The 21,363-nt window shown below is 37.2% G+C and overlaps 1 protein-coding gene across 1 annotated transcript in view; it reads right to left on the bottom strand.

Annotated features, from left to right (window-relative positions):
* LOC145996163 (cytochrome P450 9e2-like) overlaps positions 1 to 21,363 on the bottom strand; it is a 38,565-nt gene that overhangs the window by 6,966 nt on the left and 10,236 nt on the right. Inside the window, exon 2 of the mRNA XM_083132514.1 lies at positions 2,337 to 3,330. Within this exon, the coding sequence (XP_082988640.1) occupies positions 2,337 to 3,267 (931 nt within the window). The 5' untranslated portion in view covers positions 3,268 to 3,330. The remainder of the gene's footprint in view (positions 1 to 2,336; positions 3,331 to 21,363) is intronic.

Here is a 21,363-nt window from a genome sequence, read left to right as displayed (position 1 = left end):
TGGTGGGCAGTTGTTTAAAAATCTGAAATTTGTACACAATACAGTACTTCAGGATAAGTAACTTCAGTAAAAATTTTGAGTTTGAGATTTAATTGGTTTAGGAGATACAAAACTCGTGAAAAATTCAACATTTTGCATTAAATATGGCATGTCTAATTTCATTTCTTATTAACATTTTGTGTTGAAATTCTACAAACTGTAATTTGGAATGTCAATGAACAACATTACAATCCTGAAATGGCTCTGCAATAAAGTATATATACGAGGTCGTGCTGAAAAGTAACGCTTCCTATGTTTTTATTTTCTTTGTTACCTTGTAAACGCATTTTGGATTTTGAGCAATCATACATTGCACTTATAAGACTTCCCACCTTCTCCATTGAAGGTTTCAAACTTCTATCGCCAGGGGGTGCTGAACTATTGCGAGGAAAATGTCAGCATGTAACCATGCAATGTTGGTGAAGCGCCCGAAGTAGCGTGCCGTGATCGAGTTTATAACCGCAGAAAATGTGCTACAAATTGACATTCATCAGAGACTGAGGGAATATTATGGGGATGAATGTGTTAGACATCAGTACTGCGCGATCTTGAGTTTATCATGCTCTTAAAGAAAACCCACAGCTGAAAAATCTCAGCTATGTGAGAGAATGGAGTGAAAGGCCAGGAACTAGAACTGATGGAGGTCATCGGAATCGTGTTCAGCTGGGGTTTTCTTTAAGATCGCACAGTACTGATGTCTACACATTCATCCCCATAATATTCCCTCAGTCTCTGATGAATGTCAATTTGTAGCACATTTTCTGCGGTTATAAACTCGATCACGGCACGCTACTTCAGGCGCTTCACCAACATTGCATGGTTACATGCTGACATTTTCCTCGCAATAGTTCAGCACCCCCTGGCGATAGAAGTTTGAAACCTTCAATGGAGAAGGTGGGAAGTCTTATAAGTGCAATGTATGGTTGCTCAAAATCCAAAATGCGTTTACAAGGTAACAAAGAAAATAAAAACATAGGAAGCGTTACTTTTCAGCACGACCTCGTATATATACTTTATTGCAGAGCCATTTCAGGATTGTAATGTTGTTCATTGACATTCCAAATTACAGTTTGTAGAATTTCAACACAAAATGTTAATAAGAAATGAAATTAGACATGCCATATTTAATGCAAAATGTTGAATTTTTCACGAGTTTTGTATCTCCTAAACCAATTAAATCTCAAACTCAAAATTTTTACTGAAGTTACTTATCCTGAAGTACTGTATTGTGTACAAATTTCAGATTTTTAAACAACTGCCCACCAGAGATATTTAACCCTGAACTTGGAATTTTTTAACAAGAAGTACATGTTTATGACCCTGTAGAAAAACAAATATTAAAGTCTCAAGCTTCACATAATTTTGACGTCCTCTATTGGTACACAGGTACTTGCGCAAAAAAAAATCAAGTGTCAAGCAAACTGCCTTCCCCCTCAAAAAAATGTCCGAAAATGTCATTTTGAGCGATTAAAATACACAATTTTAACCTTAAAATTTATTATGAAGGAATAATATTTAGAAAATTACACAGAAATATAATTGTAGCCTATAATGTGCTTAACATCAGAAATTTTGTCTCATTGTCGTAGGACTTACCAGAGCTGAGAAAAAAAAAGTTGCCGCTGATGCTTACGAATGGAGAAAATGACGCGCGCCATGATAAAAAAAATGGCCGGCATCTTCAAATCGGTGATAGTAAAAATAAAATAAGAGTGGTTCTGAACTGTCAATATATGAGGCTCGCACCACTCAAAAAAAAAACTTTTTTAAAAATGGTCAAGCAACCAGGTTGTATGATTTCATATGGATTGACCCGTAGGTGAGTGTAGGCCACGCCTTCCTTTGCGATATGCCCCGGAAAACGATAATTCACATCAATGCCGCTAGGAGCGCTGTCGTATCCATTGCAACAGACGATGAATTTACGTGGGTAAAAATCGCCTTTTAAAAGACTGTGTGATAGTTATGCGTTATGGTGATTGATAATTACGTGAATACGTCCGTTTTTCTTTAGGGGCTAAGCCCCGGAAGCCCCAAGGATCGAGACGCCATTGATTCTAAGTGATACTACGGTACTTCTCTGAATAATGTTAGTTACAAAATATGTTATCCGACGTTTCTTAAATACCGTAACAACATCTCATTGATGACTTTTCCTTGAATAAAATTATTAATATGGCATTACTTGTGACCTTACTGCAATACAGGTCTATATCTACTGGAGATTAATTGAATAATACAAAAAAATCAAATTTAGGCTTTAAATGGTACTCAAAATAAAGTCTAGAATTACTTACGTGCTTTTTTAGCTTCAGTTGTGGTCCCATTGCTGCCAAGGTGTTCAAAATCTTCTAAGTCGTCATCCGTCAGCTGTCCTTTTTTGGCAAGCATGAGTAGGTGAATCATATCAGGCCTCACGACATTTTCCTTCTCCCTGTAGTTGATCGTGTCTCTGACAAGTGTCCTGAAAAACTCTGTAGTTTCCTTCTGCATGAAAGTGATGCCAAGTTTCGCGGCTAGTTTTGGAAATATGATCATGAGTGTGAGCTGGAGTGTTCTCCCGCCAGAGGTTAAAAAGGATTTGCCCATCTTGTGAAAATTTGAGTCAGGATCGCCAAGAGCGTTGCACTGGACGCCGAAAGCGGTTGAAGCTATGACGTCGTTCGTGAATCTTGACAAGGAATCCTTCATTTCCAACATTTCATCTTTCTGTGCTGGGGCCTCGAAGAACTTAACAAGCTGATCACCACACTCTCGCATCAGGTAGAACATCTTCTTCATCTTTCCTGACGTGAAGGTCGGACTCAATGTCGCTCTCATCTCCTTCCATCTCTGCCCAGTAAGGTTGATGAGAACCTTACTCATCAAAACATCCTTATCGCTCACAGTGACCTGCCTCCTGTCCGTAAAATGGTCGAAATCTTTCACTAACATGGTCTTCAGTAATTCGGGATCCCGTATCATTAGGGAAGGTTGCCTCCCACTAAACAACCCACCCATTTTGTGAGCGCCGAGTTCCCGATATTGCTCGTTGATCATGTCGGCGAATGACTGTTGCCGGAAAGCAATTCCCTTTATGGTGCCAAAAAACGGAAAGGGCTTAATGAACGGAACTCCTTTTTTCTCCCAGTAGTCGTAAGTCCATATAGAGTACATGTACACAGCACCAACTAGTGCGATTACAATGCTTGCCACGTTCAGCAATATGGAGTCAAATAATAGAAACATTTTCGTGTTGTTGCTCGTCTTTCATATAGAACTGAAACAGGAGCACGATCAATCCTGGCAATCCTGGAAGAAGAAGAAGAATATTTTGGAGTGTATACAATTCGATCCACAATGCAATAGCCTGTGGTTGATGGAAACTGAGCTGTTTGTGTAATATTGTGGTAATATTAATAGTTGTTAATTAAGTGATTACTGTTTATAAAGAGAGAATTTTGTGACTGGAATTGAGTTAATCCCATATACTTATTTAAGTTGAAGTTTAAAACTACGGTAAAAGGAAATATACACATTAATGTGATTTGCGTAAGGCAGTTCCTGTTAACGTCATGGCGGATGCCATAAGTTATATGGAACTTAATAATCAAGTAGAAATTATAACGAACTTGGTAGAAGACAATGAAATAGTTATAGAAGATAACATTATAGAAGAAACATCTAGAAAACAAGCTAAAAGAGTCAGATCTTCTGAAGATGATCAAGTTCCAGCAAAAGCGGTAAGGATAGACAGGTTAGATAATAGAGATAAAGTAAAAACGTTTGGAGAAGGTCGAAGCGAAAATAATGTAGACAAGTGTAAAATGTATTATGATACACATAATGGGCCATATTTAGTAATAATGACTAGTACAAAAGGTGCAGAAAAGAAATTTAACTCTATGAAAATAGGCAATGAATTGCGAAAGAAAGATATAAGGGTCAGATATATCCAACCAAGTGGCTTATATAGAGCAAAGATTTATTTTTACACCAGGAATGAAGCTAACAATTTCATGAAAAAATGCATTTTCATAAAGAAAATAATATTGATGTGTTCATTCCAGAATCCTTATTGGTGAAGGAAGGATTGATATATGGTGTACCCACTGAATTTGAAGAGGAGGAAATTAAGGAAAGTATTGAAGACCAGACAGTAATATCAATGGAAAGAATGAAAAAGAGAATTCGAAAAGATGATGGTTCATATTATTTTGTTCCTACTAAGCTAATATCAATCACGTTTAGATCTCAAGAAATGCCTAAACAGATTATAGTGGTTAGTCACATTTTTGATGTTACTCCTAAAGTTAGAAATGTGATGCAATGTAAGAAATGTTACAGGTTCGCACATTCAGCAGCCATATGCAAGGATAAAGCTAAGTGTTCTAGATGTGGAAGAGAGGAACATGAAAATTGTAATGAAACTCCGAAGTGTTTAAATTGCGGAGGAGAACATGTTGCTACTGATAAGTCATGTGTAAAATGGGAAATGGAAAGAGAAATCATGAGAGTTATGGCATATGATAATTTATCCCGGCAAGATGCAAGAGAGAAAGTAATAACAGGTAATGTTCCAAGCAATTATGTTGTTCAAGGCAACTCATATGCTGATCAAATAAAAAACCATATAAACAAAAGTCAAATAAGTGAAATGAACACAAGAAAGACTGGTGTTGTAGGAAATAGCATAACAATACAAAACAGATTTGAAGCCTTAAGTGATTGGGGTCAAAGAAAATCAGATACATACTTGGAAAATGTTTCATGGAAAAGAGTTCCTCCAGAACATCATAGAAACTATTCCAAATTTGAAAATAAATATGGAAAAAAATTCAGACTAAATTCCTATTCACAAACAAAGAATTATAATGGAAATTCTGAAGGAGAATCAAGTAAAGGTTCTCTAAAGAAATTACAAAGTAATCAAAAACAATTAAATGGAAAGTCTACAGGTACTGTTATTAAGACAAGGAATAATGAGGAAGACGTGGATAGTACAAATAGAAGCATGCAGGAGGTGAACATCGGAATCTACAACAATGAAGAACAGAAAAAATCGTCTACTTTCCTCACATAACATCTCAGAAGGATCTTATGTATAATTTGTTACAATTAATGGCGAAACTTATGGCGACATTAACTAAAAATTCTGACTTATTAAGCATAAAAGAAATACTAACAGAATGCTCACAAATAAATGGCCAGGTGCAGAAAATTATTGAGGATTTGGAAATTTTTGGAGAGACACCTTAGGGTGTGGAAGGAAAAATAATGGAAAACATTCGTGGGGGTACACTGGAATGTAAGATCACTGAAAGCAAGAAAGCAAAATCTGGTGAAATTAACAGATGAATATAGACCTGAACTTTTATGTTTATCGGAAATCTCCGTCAACCCATCAAACATAAATTATTTTAAAGTAAATCATTATCACATAATTTATGAAAAGATTAAAGATGATAGTAAAGGAGTTGCAATTATGATTCATGAAAGCATTCCATTTGAACCTATATCTTTTGATTATACATTGTCTATATACGACACATACAAAATTGAAGTCGTAGGAATTAAAATTGCTTTTATGAACCAAAAGGTTAGTATTATATCTATATATATTCCTACAGGTGCTGAGTCACAGAAATTAACGACAAATACATTATCGCAAATGTTTCAATGCTTAGAAAAGCCTTTTATTATAGCAGGGGATTTCAATTGCCATCACACAATATGGGGAGATCAGGATGAAGATAAGTTGGGGAAAGTGTTAGTAGAATGTATGGATTTGTACAACTTTACTGTAATTAATGACGGGTCTGCTACGTATATAGGAAGATTAGGTACTCGGCCAACAGCTATAGATTTAACGTTAATGTCAGATGATATATGTGGTCAATTTCAGTGGGAAACAGACAGTGATCAAAGAACCAGTGACCATTATCCATGTTTCTTTTATACTGATACTAATTCAGTGAGATCTTTCTCTATTCCGCTCAGAAAATGGAAAGTTAACGAAGCTGATTGGAATAAATATTCTAAATTACTTACAATCTTATTTAAAAATACAGATTTAAATAATATTGATAAGAGTACATATGATTATTTTGTAGATTCTGTTAGTATTGTTATGGACAGATCATGTACAAGGGCAAAAGAGGAAGTTGTAAAAAAGTATCCAATAGTACACTGGTGGAATAAAGATTGCCAAAATTTTAAAATACAGAGAATTGAAGCTACTAAAGTTTATAAAACAACACCAAATCAGGAAACTTGGATTAATTATAAGAAAGCAATAGCGCAGGCCAAGAAAAGTTATATAAGTGCAAAAAGACAATCGTGGGCAAAGTATTGTGAAGACATAAATAACAAAGAGAGTATCAGTACTGTGTGGGCTAAATTTAAATCAATCCGCAAACCACATACCCCTCGATTAATACCACTCAAAGAAACCTGGAAAGATGGATTTATTATGAAGGTAACATGTAATAATAAACAAGAACCTGCAGATGCCCCTGATGAAATTTTCTCTTTCAGTCCTAAAGATAGACATTCAAAAAGGATTATACACCAATATCATGATCGATGAAATAAGAGACATAATAATTAGAGCCAAGGACACAACTCCAGGAAAAGATGGAATAACATACTCGATGATTCAAAACTTGCCGGAATGTGGTATAATATATCTTTGTAACATCTACAACTATATAGTGAATTCAGGAAATGTACCGCAATCGTGGTACACTCAAATGATTTTACCAATATTGAAACCTGGCAAAAGTCCACATAAAGGAGAATCTTATAGACCGATAGCTTTGTCTTCAGTACTGGGGAAAATTTTTGAAAAATTAATTCTAAAGAGAATAAGTTGGCATATAGAGGGACAGGAATTATTTTCAAGGCTTCAAGTTGGATTTAGGAAGGGTATGGGGTGTACAGATGCCTTGGCAATGTTATCATCAAAAATTTATGATACAATGAAAAGGAAAAGTAGTCTTATTGCTGCTTTCTTAGATATTAAAGGGGCATATGATAATGTAAATATAAATAAATTATTAAACATTCTACAAAATCTGAAAATACCTTATATGCATCTAAAAATAATTTGGAATCTATTAAAAAATCGTTGTTTATATTTTTACTTTCACAATAAAGTTGAGGGTCCTAGATGGATAACAAGAGGACTTCCACAGGGAAGTCCTTTAAGTCCTTTACTTTTTAATATATATTTAATGGATGTTCAAAGAATATGTCCTGAGCCATTTGGATTTATACAATATGCAGATGATTTATGTATATATGAGAGTGTCAAGCAAGTAGATAAAGGAGTCACCAACATGGAAGCAAAAATAATAGAGATAAAGAAATTTCTTGAGAATAGGTCTATGAATATATCGTCAGAAAAATCAAAGTTGATTATATTTAGTAAAAAAGGAGCTCCGAAAAATGTGAATCAATACACAAAAAAGTTACACATTCCCATAGAAAATTCAGTGAAATATTTAGGCGTTATATTTGATAGTAAATTAACATGGAAACCTCATGTAAAAATGTTAGTGAAAAAGGCAGAAGTAATTTACAATGTATTTCGTTCTATGGCTACAACAAAATGGGGAAGTCATCCTAGTACCATGATGAATTTTTATAAAAACTATTACAAACCAACAAAAGAATACGGGATTATAGTCTTTAAAACAATTTCGGAACGTGTATTTCGACCTTTGGAAGTAATGCAGAGGAAAGTTCTACGAAAGTGTCTAGGACTGATGAAGAGTACTGTACTCCCAATGTTGCTGTATACATGGAAGCATGCGAATGGAACTTAAGTTATAGGAAAAGAGAAATGTCTATTAAATATCTGTTAAAAACAATGTCAGAAGTTAATCATCCGTTTAACGACATTCTATTCGACTTGGTTGAATTATATGATACAGGCAAAATTAATAACTGCGAAGATATAGGATGGGTGCAATTATATAATGAGTACTATGAGGATCATCAAAAATTATTGAAAGTAAGGAGTAAGCCCATATATACTCTAGATTTTCCTGTTTGTGAATATAGAGATATTTATTTTCCTGAACAATATACAAAATATGATTACATGGAAAGATGGAAAGATTATTACTTTATATATACAGACGGTTCAAAAAGCAGTCAAAATGTAGGATGTGCTGTTTATGATGTACAGAAGAAGGAATCAATTATGATACATTTACCGGAAGATTTTTCCAATTTTTACAGCTGAAGCTTATGCAATTTACCAAGCACTAATTTATACATATAAATTGCAAGAAAAAATATATTAATATTAACGGATTCAAAAAGTGTATTATATTCAATTCAGTCCAATTATGATTTATTATTTAAATGCTCCCCATACATTATAAACTGTGTAAAAACTTTACAAAATTTAAGGAGCAGGGGAAAGATAATTCATTTAACCTGGGTTAAAGCACATTGTCAAAATTTAGGAAATGATATGGCAGATTTGTATGCAAAACAAGCTAGGGTAATTCAACCTGTACTGGAGCTGAAAACCTGGTACACAGACCTTCTACCGAGGGTGAAGAAAAAGTTGAAGGAAAACTGGACGGCATGGTGCAAAGGTGAATTTCAAAATGCAGGCAGCTTTTATCAGAGGATAGCTAATTTCAATAGAATGAGGCCTTGGTTTACAAAAGTTCAAGGTTCACGGAATGTGATAGTATTACTAAATCGTATTAGGTCAGGACATACAACTACTAAAAGTCATTTACAAAAGATCCGGATTCTACAAAACTCAAACTGTACATGTGGCAACAAGGAAGATATACACCATATACTATTTGAGTGTAATAGATACACACAAGAGAGAGAGACATTCTATAAAACTCTTATAAACTGTGAAATTCCTTTTCCTCAGTGTTTGGAATCTTTGATTTGTGAACCTAACCTTACAGTGGGATATATATTGTTATCTTTTTTTAGAAAATGTGGCTTAACTATTTAATAGAAAAAAATTGTTCATAGTATCTTTTAATAATAATGTACTAAAAAATGTAAGTTTATGTAAAGTACATATATAGTTATGGGAAAAACTGCTTAGCGGTAATCCCAAGTAAAATGTAAATAAATAAATAAATCGATCCACAATAATATCCCTAAATAAGTGTATGCAGAAAGCAATCAACAAACCTGTAATTTATTTCCTGTTATGTTACGGATGAGACGACTAAAGAGTTGTGAATTCATTCCAGAATTAATATCTTTGAAGTTATTAAAACTGACGGAGTTAGACTTTATATTAGAACGTGCTTCTTATTCCGCTAGTAATTTTCATCACTTGAAATGACAATTGTTTTACATAAGGCAAGTTCCGGGGAGATCCAACGATATTAGAAGTACCCCCATTTTTAAGAATTGCTATATTTTCGTTATTTACAGTTGATGGTTGGTGTAACCATCAGCTGTAAATAACGTTGTTGAATGATGATTCTGATTGGTTGAAGAAAAACGTAACGAATTAATGTTATTCTCAAAATTTCAATTCTTTCAATGTTTAACAACAATACCAGAGGGAGTTCAGAAGAAAAAAATCCGGGGGGATAGCATGTGTTGTAAGAGGTTATACACACACACTCACCACAGGAACTAGTACACAGGATATTGTCGTACCTCAGCGATATACTTTTATAGAGTACAGAACACGAACACCAACAACTTTTATTAATTACATTTTGCTCATTTCGATGCTATGTATCCTCGAGATATATACAGGGTGTTTCCGTAACCTTGAATCAAATTGGCAGGGTGGATGGAAACTGACTGAAGCACCAATATGAGATAAGGCATCCATGTACGGAAACGCGTCCTTAAGAAGTTACAAGCCACAACTAGTTGGGGCTGCCATAACTGAAAGATGCTGCTTGTAGATGTAATACTGACATTTAGGATGCACTGTCTGGCAGTAACGGTTGACGACTGGGTGCCGAGCCCTTACACACACTCCTGGCAAGAATCCTTGCTCCCTGTGATATCATCAGAATAACTCCAGGGATGTAGAAAAGATGTGACAGAGTTTCTTGCGACGCTGTCGCAGCTGCATCGACGCTGTGGGCCGACATTTTGAACAAGTACTATAACGTTTTCGTCGAAGAGTGCTAAGATACACAGAATCAGCCCCGGGCCTAGGAATTTTTCCGCCCCGTGCAATTTTACTTCTTGCCGCCCCCCCCCCAAAATACGTAAAAAGAAACGAAAGAAACGCTCTTTTTCTCGTTTGCGTTTACGATATTCTGCACCCGAGAGTTTTTTCCTTTTATCAGACACCTTAGTTTACAATTATAAATGCAACAAATAATTTTCAAATATCTTACGACGACTTGACAAACCAGTTGTTTTAATGACAGCACAAATACTCAAGTCTCTCAATACATTGTCACATCCAAACGCGCGTGCATTCTCACACACGACATACACTAACTGCACTATCGTTACAGCGTCAAGATCGTAAATGAGGTGCAACCAGCAACGGCAAAAACAGCCGATATTCGTACATACTATTGCGTCTTGCGCGATTCGGCAATACCTATCATCACCACCTTTGGCGATTAACACATCAAAGAATAATGCAGGTGTATTTCCGACTACCAAATGCGACACGTCAGTCTAAGTCAAACCTCAATAACAGGGGGCGCGAGCGGAGGACTGGCGGACTGGCGCGCGATCAAACAATAGATGGCGTTGTAACTTGGCACGGCACAAGCACAGTAGACGTTGCTTACCATTTTCACAGACAAAACAATAATAGCTACTTTTGTGAGAGGATAACAGTGGCGGTACCTCGATGGAACAGAGGGAACAGGCTGTTCCCTCCTACTTAAATAGCTTTTGAGCTATTTAAATTATTTATATTAACATAATAAGAACACTTCTTTCTCCCGAAATCAACGTTTCCAAAAGTAACGCTGAAGAAAATCTTTCACCTTGGCTGGACGTTTGTTTACGTCACCTACCCCCAACGAATCATGGTTCTCACCCTCTACTGTTTAATCGCATCACAAGTGATACTTTTGAGTGTAGAAAGTCTATAACTTCCTAATCTCGTTGAGAACTTGCGTCTGCCATTCATAAAGAACTGGAAAAATCTTCTGCAGTCTAAGCGTCTGCTAAATGCCTTGGCTAAACGCTGGGAAATAGCTTCCGAGGGAACAGCTCACATCCACCTGTTCCACCAGCCTCAAGACCAAAGTTTCAAGGCACGCAGCGGCAGGACAAGAAAGCAAATGGTTGGTTGCGAGTGTTGTATGATCAACCGGCTGAGGGCGAAAGCCTTTATTTAGTTCATTGAACTTTGCAGAAAATACAACAAACCAACACACATCCTAACTGAATTAAAAACTAAAACGAAATCATACACAAGGCATTTTCAAACGAGTTACTAAAACTCTGTAAAATGATTTACTGGATATTCGTCCAGTGGCAAATAATATTGTTGTCCTTGTTTAATCCTGAGAAGGGAGTCTGGAACAGGTCGGGTTTCGTCACATTAACAACTTCTACTAATCTAGCGAACGTCATGAAAAAACTCAGACATCTGTGTGCCATTATTACATTGAATTACAAGAATACTCAACTGTATGAAAAAACGTCAAGTTAATCTACGAATAAAGAGACGATAAAGGTTTCGACAAAAAATTTTTTTTTTTCTCTGATTACTCATAAATTTATATTATTAAATTTTTCTTTGTTGCGCGTCAAAAATTTTATTTTTAATGTTTTCTTTATATTATATCATATATGCTTTAAAATTATTATTGTCATATAATTTTAACGTGCCTCATGTTTGTCACTTCTGACAATTTGTAATATATGTATCGTATATTTATTTGGTTCATTTCAATAAGGGTTTGAATTTTACTTGATCTACTGTATTATATTAAGACACCCCTGGGGGGGGGGGTAAGTGCAGGTGACCTGTTCCCCTGCCTGATTTATCACCGCACGCCACTGGAGGATAACTAATATAAACTTTCAGCACCGTTTTCTTTCGCAGTTACTCTTTGCTTTTCTTATCCGTTTCTGCTTTATACTGCAAATGCAAATGGATTTAATTTGAATATACTCCGCCTCAAGAAGACCAAACTGCCTCAAATAATGCAGCCTCCATTTTTTATACATTTTGCAGCCCCCTTGAGCTTGCCGCCCCGTGCAAATGCACGTGTTGTACGGTAGAGCAGCCCATGCACAGAACACAACCATGTAAGGACATTCACAGCTGGCACTGACATTTATTATTTCTGTCAGAGCGCGACTAAATTTACATTACGATAAACTAGGCTTGCTGTGCAGTGTAATTATCTAACTTTCTTTAGTGCAAACGTTTCAAATGCGTCAAATCATCCAAGCATTGTGCGTGTGATAAATGAGTTATCTGGAGAAAAATGATAAGACCAGTGGCTTTACCCAGATAGCGTTTCTGATGGCATGGTATTGTTTCCATAGGGTATTGTCGTTTCTAGAATCTTATCAGCCACAAAAATAAATACGAGTGACAAACATGAAGCTATTCCATATCATTTTACGTAGGTTCGTGGCATAGAAATGATGACTCTACGAGCAAATCATTGGAAAGAAAAGTTGTTCTCCTTCATATCTACTACCCACATGGGCGACGGCAGAATTTTATCTCGGGAAGGGGAGGGGGGTGGGGGCGTCAGAGTAAGATTTCACATCTTGCCCTCCAGTCATAGAAACTTTTATTTTAGCGTTTATTATTGTTATTATTATTATATAGAAATAATAAAATTGAAATTCAAAATATGAGGGGCATTCAAATGAAACCCGGTCACTAGTGTAATCAGTGTATTAAGTGAAAAATGTAGTTATACACATTACACGTACTCAAAAATGTAGATACACACAGTACACATACTCAAAAATAATCGCCAAAACTGTTTGCACATTTATCCCATTGCGACACAAGCCGGTCGATACCATCCTTGAAGAAGCTAGTAGGCTGCTCTCGGATCCCATTCACACACTTCGTCGTCCGATGCGAATCGATGTCCGCGAATAGCTTGTTTGAGAGGTCCAAAAACATGGAAATCACACGGGGAAAGGTCTTGACTGTACGGTGGATGTTCCAGCGTATCCCACCGAAACTGCTGCACTGTCGTCTTCACCGCATTGGCCGCGTGTGGGCGGGCATTATCATGCAGGAGGATAACGCCATTGGACAACATGCCTGGGCGTTTCGACTTGATGGCTCGTCGAAGGTTCTGCAACGTGGCTTGATAACGCTGGGCATTGATGGTGGTTCCCCGTTCCAGGAACTCGACAAGCAGTGGGCCCTTGTGGTAAAAAAAAAAAAAGGACATCATGACCTTACCAGAACTGGTGTGCACGGCCTTTGCTTTCTTTGGAGGTGGTGAATTCGAATGTTTCCACTGCTTGCTCTGACGCTTGCTTTCCGGTTCAAAATGGTGACACCATGTTTCGTCACCTGTGACAATACGCGACAGAAAGCCGTATTCCTCCTCATGATAACGTTGCAGATGACTCACAGACAGGCCCATTCGATTTTTCCGCTGTTCGGCGGTCAGGTGGTGGGGAACCCACTGCGCACAAATTTTGCGAAAGTTCAGGTGTTGATGCATGATGCTGTGGGCGGTGCCCACGCTAATAGACAGTAACCGATGGATGTCGCCTACGGTGATTCTGCGGTTGTCCAAGACTAAAGCATTCACTTCCGCAATCATTTCCGGTGTGATGACACGATGAGCCTGTCCAGGACGAGCATCGTCTTCCAGTGACTCGCGCCCCTCAAGGTATCGTTTGCGCCATTCCACAACACTTGACAACTCAGACTGTACTCACCGTACACAGCCTTCATCCGTCGATACATTTCACGGCCTCCAACTCCTTCCGCCGCCAAAAAACGAATCACTCCTCGTTGTTCCTGCTTACTCGCCTGCATGTTCTGTACTGGACGATAACTTGTGTGACCACCTTCTCTTCGACATGATACCACACTGGCGCTATGCAACGTCAAATGGTGCGCACGCCTCAGTTTCTCGACCAATAGCTGGCGCTACCATACCCGCAGTTACGTGGTGCCACCGTACATGTACGGCACATTTAGACGCACTGACCGGGTTTCATTTGAATGTCCCTCATATTTTGGCGTTGATGACAAGTTCATTCAGACTTGAGTATACTATTTAAATAGAACTGGTTTCGTCTCGCTAAACATCTATAAATTGCTTGTTAGTAGTGTCCTTTTGTACATGTTCAAGATAGATAAATATCAAACAGACTTTTCGGGATCCCGAACAGCCAGAAATTCCAAGGATCGTATTTGATATTTCCTGAGCTACAAGTGTCTGAAATTTCTTGAAATAAGTAGTTTTTATTCGAGAAGTTCAAAAACAATTACTTGATAGGCAAATAGTGTGTAGAAATCTAGATTTTCACCGCGTCTGGAAATTTCGTAATTTCTCTTCCCGACCAAATATTTTTCGTCCGACACAGCAGCCAACATGATTCTCTCTTTATTTTGTTGGGCATGACAGTTAGAGGGAGATTATTTCCATAACATCTTTGGCTGTTATGCATTTGAAGCTTCGGAACGAGTCACAACTCTCGAAGCAGCCAATCAACGAAGCGAGCCGCTGACGTCATCTCAACCCAGAACCTATCGCTAAGCCCCCTGCTCAGGCTCTACACGCCCACTAGGCTCGCTAGACAGACTCGCGTAGTCCGCTGGAGATGTTCCGAAAGTAATTAGACTCTAACTGCCGTAACCTTTCGATTTGCATGAACGTTTGCAGATATCTCAGAGTGGGGGAGTGTTCCTTGACTACACGCCATGAATCATCGTGTGGGAACCAAAGGATCATAACTCCAAAAAATGCCGTCTTCAGGTTTGTTTAAATCAACTCCTCTGAATATCTATATCTGGAGTCAGATCCACATATCTCCACTTGTAATCCTTAGCAGTAACGCGGAGTCAGGTATCTCAAATTAGTCAGACATATTCCTAAGAATGGGGGGGGGGGTGCAAGGGGCGACCTTCTGCTAAGGCGCCCAAAAGTCAATCTCACTTCCACGTAGTACACCCTGGACTGCATTTTGCAGACTAACAAGGCTCTGGCGTCTGGACTCATGGCCAGTATAATCTTCGTAGGACTGTGTGTGTGTTGTTCTGTAATTTATCCTTGTGTGTGCTGAGAGATCCTTTACAGTCTCAGTTTTTAATCAGTCAGAAGGTTTTAATACAGGTTGTCCGGGCTAGAAAACTGCTCTTTGTATTGTCTCGTAGTGAAGCTCAGTCGATTGACCATCGATCCAAGATCTCAGTAGTCCACTTGGACGATCAATCGTGTTGTTCGGTCACGCATGCGCAGAAACAGTCTGGTCACCGATATCCCCAGATTTGACACCATTAGACTTTTTTGCATGGGGCTTCATTAAAGATGTTGTGCACAATGGAATGTTCACAAATTCGGTGATTTGAGACAGCGTATCGTTGCGCTAATAACGCCTCAAATGCTGGTCAACACTTGGTACGAGCTTGACTATTCGTTTGGATATGTATCGAGCTCCAAATTGTGCTAACATTGAGGTGTACCAACGTACATAAAAACCTTCTGAGTCACTTTGTACATAACCAGAAAGTTAATAAACTTTACAGATGCTGAAATATATGTGTGTATTTTTGTATATCTCCCTGAATTTTAGTTAATGACATTACAGTTATTTTAGTTATGGCACAATTGTGTCCTTGAATAAGGTAAGGGGCTGGCTCCCGTATAACGTGACGGGTGCAAAATAGACTTTACGTGCTGACTCACCTAAAAATTTAGTTTCAAATTCAAATATTCCTAACAATGCATTATTACCCATCTCCTGTAAATTAGATAAATTGTAGTCATGTCCTTCTGGTTTTCACACGACGGAAAGTAGTAGGTGCTCTAAAGCGACATGACGTGAATTTAACTTCAAGACAAGTACATGTAGCAAGAAGTTGCAGTAAAATGTATTCTGATAGACAGAATCTAGTAAATTCTACAGTGTGGCTCAATAAGTCCCTTAACACTCCCGGTACAAGGCCACTGCACGTGGAAATGGTGACGACCAATCGTTGCCAGGCCAAGGGGAACCACATTGACGCTACCCGCGCGGTCGGTGGCCATCTTGAAACCAACGTGAAAATTTTAAATGGGAAGGGGGTCGTGCGACACATCAATGTGGGCTAGAATTTCACCAGGAAACCAACTGTGACATTTGTTTGCACCTCACTTTAATTGTTGCAGAGATAATGGTACCACAAAAGTTATAACACATGCTCAATATGGCGTCCCTGTTGCGCAACACACTTATTCTACTTATTTTCTTATGTTCATGCCGGCTCCCGTGGCGGAGTTGATATCATGGCACGCTATGACGGCAGGGGTCCCGGGTACGATTCCCGGTTTGGGCATGGGTGTTATTTGCGTGTTCCTTCATGAATTTCATCACTCATTCTCATCTTCGCGATTAGACAAAAGTGGCAGAAAAACGAAGTAAAATAAAGCAAGGTAACTTTTCTTATGTTCATATTACAGTGATATTTTGGGAAAAAAAGAAGTTATCTTTTTTTAGTAACAATCTCTTTATGCGTTACACGCGTCATTTTCTGACCCCCAACTCTCTAACTATCTTTAAAGTATGAAATACATCGTGAATTATAATGCGCATGCGTGCTGTATTTGTTGTTCTTCTAAGATCAGCTGCAACTTTCTACCCTACCGACTGCTACAGCCAGTGTCGGTGATTGGGTTCCAAAACTGGGGGGGGGGGGGGCAAGGTGCCAAAACTGGGGGAGTCAACAAAGGCAGTTTACTTTCCAGATACATATAAGGTTTAGCATAGTTCTGGATCAAAAGTGACAAAAAGTGGGTGTGAGGGGGGGAACTGCCCCCCACTACCTACAGCCATGGCAAATATATTTGATTTCGTTAGATTTATTCGTTGGCGGTAGATTCTATTTTTCGCCGCATGACGTCATTATAGGTTCAACGGGAAATAGAAAGTTGGTGAAGTTTTCAAAGTGTTACTATTGGGTCGGTGCATAACTTCGTAGCGTTTTGTTATGGGTTAGTAACACTGCCTTGCCAAGAGCTCCTTGACCCTTATTCCATCGTTAATTAAGGTTTGTAGTTTTGTGTTCGTGAAAATACAGTGTATTCTAATTCTGAGCACATTTTGTCTATTTTGGAGACGAAACAAGATGGAGTGTCAAGTGGACAAAGTTGAACATTTCCAGTACATTCTGCTCTTCGAGTTTATCGGAAGATCGAGTACAGCAGTAGGAAGTATTTCCTAATGAAGATGCTCTTGAAACTTGGTTAACAGATTTCTACAACTCAAAAACAATTTGTGCTGTGTACGGGGCTAATGCCATATACTGAAAACACAGCAGTTCTATAGACCGTGTTAAAAATGTAAACAAAAACATTGGCGAGGTTTTGCCCGGTCCCCCCGGAAGTTCCGGTTTGTTGCCAGTACAAATTCACCGGCATACGAAGTAAGAAATGAGCGCTTGTTTTCATCAGTTGTGCGACGATATCCAAGAAAGGTATTTGTTAAAGTTCTACTATGAAGGAGTGGACGCCTAGAATCCGCAGAACAGATTATTAAAATATGACGTGTCTTTGTGGCCGCCAGTTGTATAGCACACTTCGTACATTCAAGTATCTCATGTAGACGCACGACGAACGTTTAGATATATTGAATTATTTTGTAAATGGAAAAGTGAGGGAAAGATAATTCTATAAAACAAGTGATATTATTATATTATAAAGTATGATTAAGTGAATCTTTGCCAACAAATCTGCAGAAGTAATGACACATAACAAATGCTAGTGAATATATGTGCTTTCAACGTCGCCTTTCCGCCTGAGGGATTTAGGGAAAACCTATGATATGGCATGTCACTTTCACTTGCACTTACACGTCACTTTCAAACAACAAGGGAGTTATCAGACTAAAGCGACAAGCGATATCGGAATTTCGTACAGAAGCATTGGATCTAAAGCAAACCATTCACCAGTCACGCTTGCGAAAATAACAAGCCGGGGCAACACAATGCACGGTATTGATAAAACGGCCCAGTCCAAGCAACAAGCGACACCTGCAATTTGTCGTTCGGAAGGTGTTGTTTATTTTTTAATGTTGGTTTCCAAGAGAGACGCATCGCTGCAGTCTGAAAGCTTCCTTTCGAACCAATTCACCACGAGAAAATGCACGTGTCACTTGGACTGGACTGTTGTTTTCTCAGTACCATGCATCGTGTCGCCGGCTCCGTTACTTTGTAACCCCATATTTTTGTACCATCAAAACCTCATTTGCCAAATTTTGTACTATTTTTGTACTACTCAAAAATGCTAAAAATAATTTTTGTACCACTCAATTTACCGTCGAAAAAAAATAATCAAATTTGGGGTTACAGAGTAACGTCTCAACCTCATCATCGGTTTCGGCAATGTTTTCCACATCAAAATATTGTACTATTTATGTACCATTTTGTACCACTATTTAAAAATTTTGTACCCATCAGAAACAGCCAGAAAAAAGGCGGGAAATCTTTTACATTGCAACCATATATTTTTGTATTGTCTCGAGTTGCTTCGAAGAATATTATGCTATTTTTGTACTAATTTCTTTTAAATTAAACTTTATTAACACTACTTTGCAATAAGTGGATATCCGATTTTTATACCGTTCTTAGAAAACCCTCAAAATTTTGAAATTTGTATTTATTTCTTAGAGGCAGCAATTCACGGAAAAATATTGGACAAAATTTTATTGAATACGTGAGGTTTTTGTCTGCGTAATGTTTGAATAAAATGTCTAGAATGACTACTTTCCAATAAGCACCTCCATTATTTTTGTACCGTTACGGAAAACCCGAAAATAATTTTCAATTTTTGGATTTTTCATATCAATGTACTAATTCATATGAATAAATGGACAAAATATTATCACAATGGTGAGTTTAGAGCTCCCCAATTCATCAATACAATTTTATAGACATGTACTTTATATCAAGTCCCTTTTCAAGTCTTCGCAAAGTCACGAAAAACCCGGGAAACATTTTATAAATTTCACAATCCTCTCAAAGACACGCAATTTACAAAAAAATATGGACAAAATATTAACGAATATCAGATGTTTATATCTGTTTAACGTTTTAAAAAATGACCTAATTTCTATTAGGCAGCTTTTTGATTTTTGTACCGTCACTGAAAATCCGGGAAATATTTTTGAATTCTTACTTCTACGCTGAGACACGAAGTTTACAAGAAACTATAGACCAAGTAATTTCAAGTGTTTGAGGTATGTATATAAGTAATGCTTAAATTATATCTCCCATATTGTTACTTTCTATTAAGCCCGTTATCGATTTTTGTACCGTCACGGAAAACCCGGGAAATATTTTGGATTCTTATTCTTCGCTGACACACGAAGTTTACATGAAACTATAGACCAAGTAATATCAAGTGTGTAAGGTTTGTATATAAGTAATGTTTAAATTATATCTCCTATATTGTTACTTTCTATTAAGCCCGTTATCGATGTTTGTACCGTCACGGAAAACCCGGGAAATATTTCTGAATTCTTACTTCTATGCTGAGACAGGAAGTATAAAATAAACTATAGACTTAGCAATTTCAAGTGTGTGAGGTTTGTATATAGGTAATGTTTAAATTATATCTCCTATATTGTTACTTTCTATTAAGCCCGTTATCGATTTTTGTACCGTCACGGAAAACCCGGGAAATATTTTTGAATTCTTACTTCTTCACTGAGACAGAAAGTTTAAAAGAAACTATAGACCAAGTAATTTCAAGTGTGTGAGGTTTGTATATAAGTAATGTTTAAATTATATCTCCTATATTGTTACTTTCTGTTAAGCCCGTTATCGATTTTTGTACCGTCACGGAAAACCCGGGAAATATTTTTGAATTCTTACTTCTTCGCTGAGACACGAAGTTTACAAGAAACTATAGACCAAGTAATTTCAAGTGTGTGAGGTTTGTATATAAGTAATGTTTAAATTATATCTCCTATATTGTTACTTTCTATTAAGCCCGTTATCGATTTTTGTACCGTCACGGAAAACCCGGGAAATATTTTTGAATTCTTACTTCTTCGCTGAGACACGAAGTTTACAAGAAACTATAGACCAAGTAATTTCAAGTGTGTGAGGTTTGTATATAAGTAATGCTTAAATTATATCTCCCATATTGTTACTTTCTATTAAGCCCGTTATCGATTTTTGTACAGTCACGGAAAACCCGGGAAATATTTTTGGATTCTTATTCTTCGCAGAGACACGAAGTTTATATGAAACTATAGACCAAGTAATATCAAGTGTGTGAGGTTTGTATATAAGTAATGTTTAAATTATATCTCTTATATTGTTACTTTCTATTAAGCCCGTTATCGATTTTTGTACCGTCACGGAAAACCCGGGAAATATTTTTGAATTCTTACTTCTTCGCTGAGACAGGAAGTTTAAAAGAAACTATAGACCAAGTAATTTCAAGTGTGTGAGGTTTGTATATAAGTAATGTTTAAATTATATATCCTATATTGTTACTTTCTATTAAGCCCGTTATCGATTTTTGTACCGTCACGGAAACCCGGGAAATATTTTTGAATTCTTATTCTTCGCTGAGACACGAAGTTTACAAGAAACTATAGACCAAGTAATTTCAAGTGTGTGAGGTATGTATATAAGTAATGCTTAAATTATATATCCCATATTGTTACTTTCTATTAAGCCCGTTATCGATTTTTGTACCGTCACGGAAAACCCGGGAAATATTTTTGAATTCTTATTCTTCGCTGAGACACGAAGTTTACAAGAAACTATAGACCAAGTAATTTCAAGTGTGTGAGGTATGTATATAAGTAATGCTTAAATTATATCTCCCATATTGTTACTTTCTATTAAGCCCGTTATCGATTTTTGTACCGTCACGGAAAACCCGGGAAATATTTTTGAATTCTTACTTCTTCGCTGATACACGAAGTTTACAATAAACTATAGAGAAAGTAATATCAAGTGTGTGAGGTTTGTATATAAGTAATGTTTAAATTATATCTCCTATATTGTTACTTTCTATTAAGCCCGTTATCGATTTTTGTACCGTCACGGAAACCCGGGAAATATTTTTGAATTCTTATTATTCGCTGAGACACGAAGTTTAAAAGAAACTATAGACCTAGTAATTTCAAGTGTGTGAGGTTTGTATATAAGTAATGTTTAAATTATATCTCCTATATTGTTACTTTCTATTAAGCCCGTTA

This window comes from Lepisma saccharinum, chromosome 12 (assembly GCF_977018435.1).
Source record: "Lepisma saccharinum chromosome 12, izLepSacc3.1, whole genome shotgun sequence".
Lineage (NCBI taxonomy): Eukaryota > Metazoa > Arthropoda > Insecta > Zygentoma > Lepismatidae > Lepisma > Lepisma saccharinum.
The sequence above is the reverse complement of the archived record's forward strand: the minus strand, read 5'-3'. Positions and strand labels throughout refer to the sequence as shown.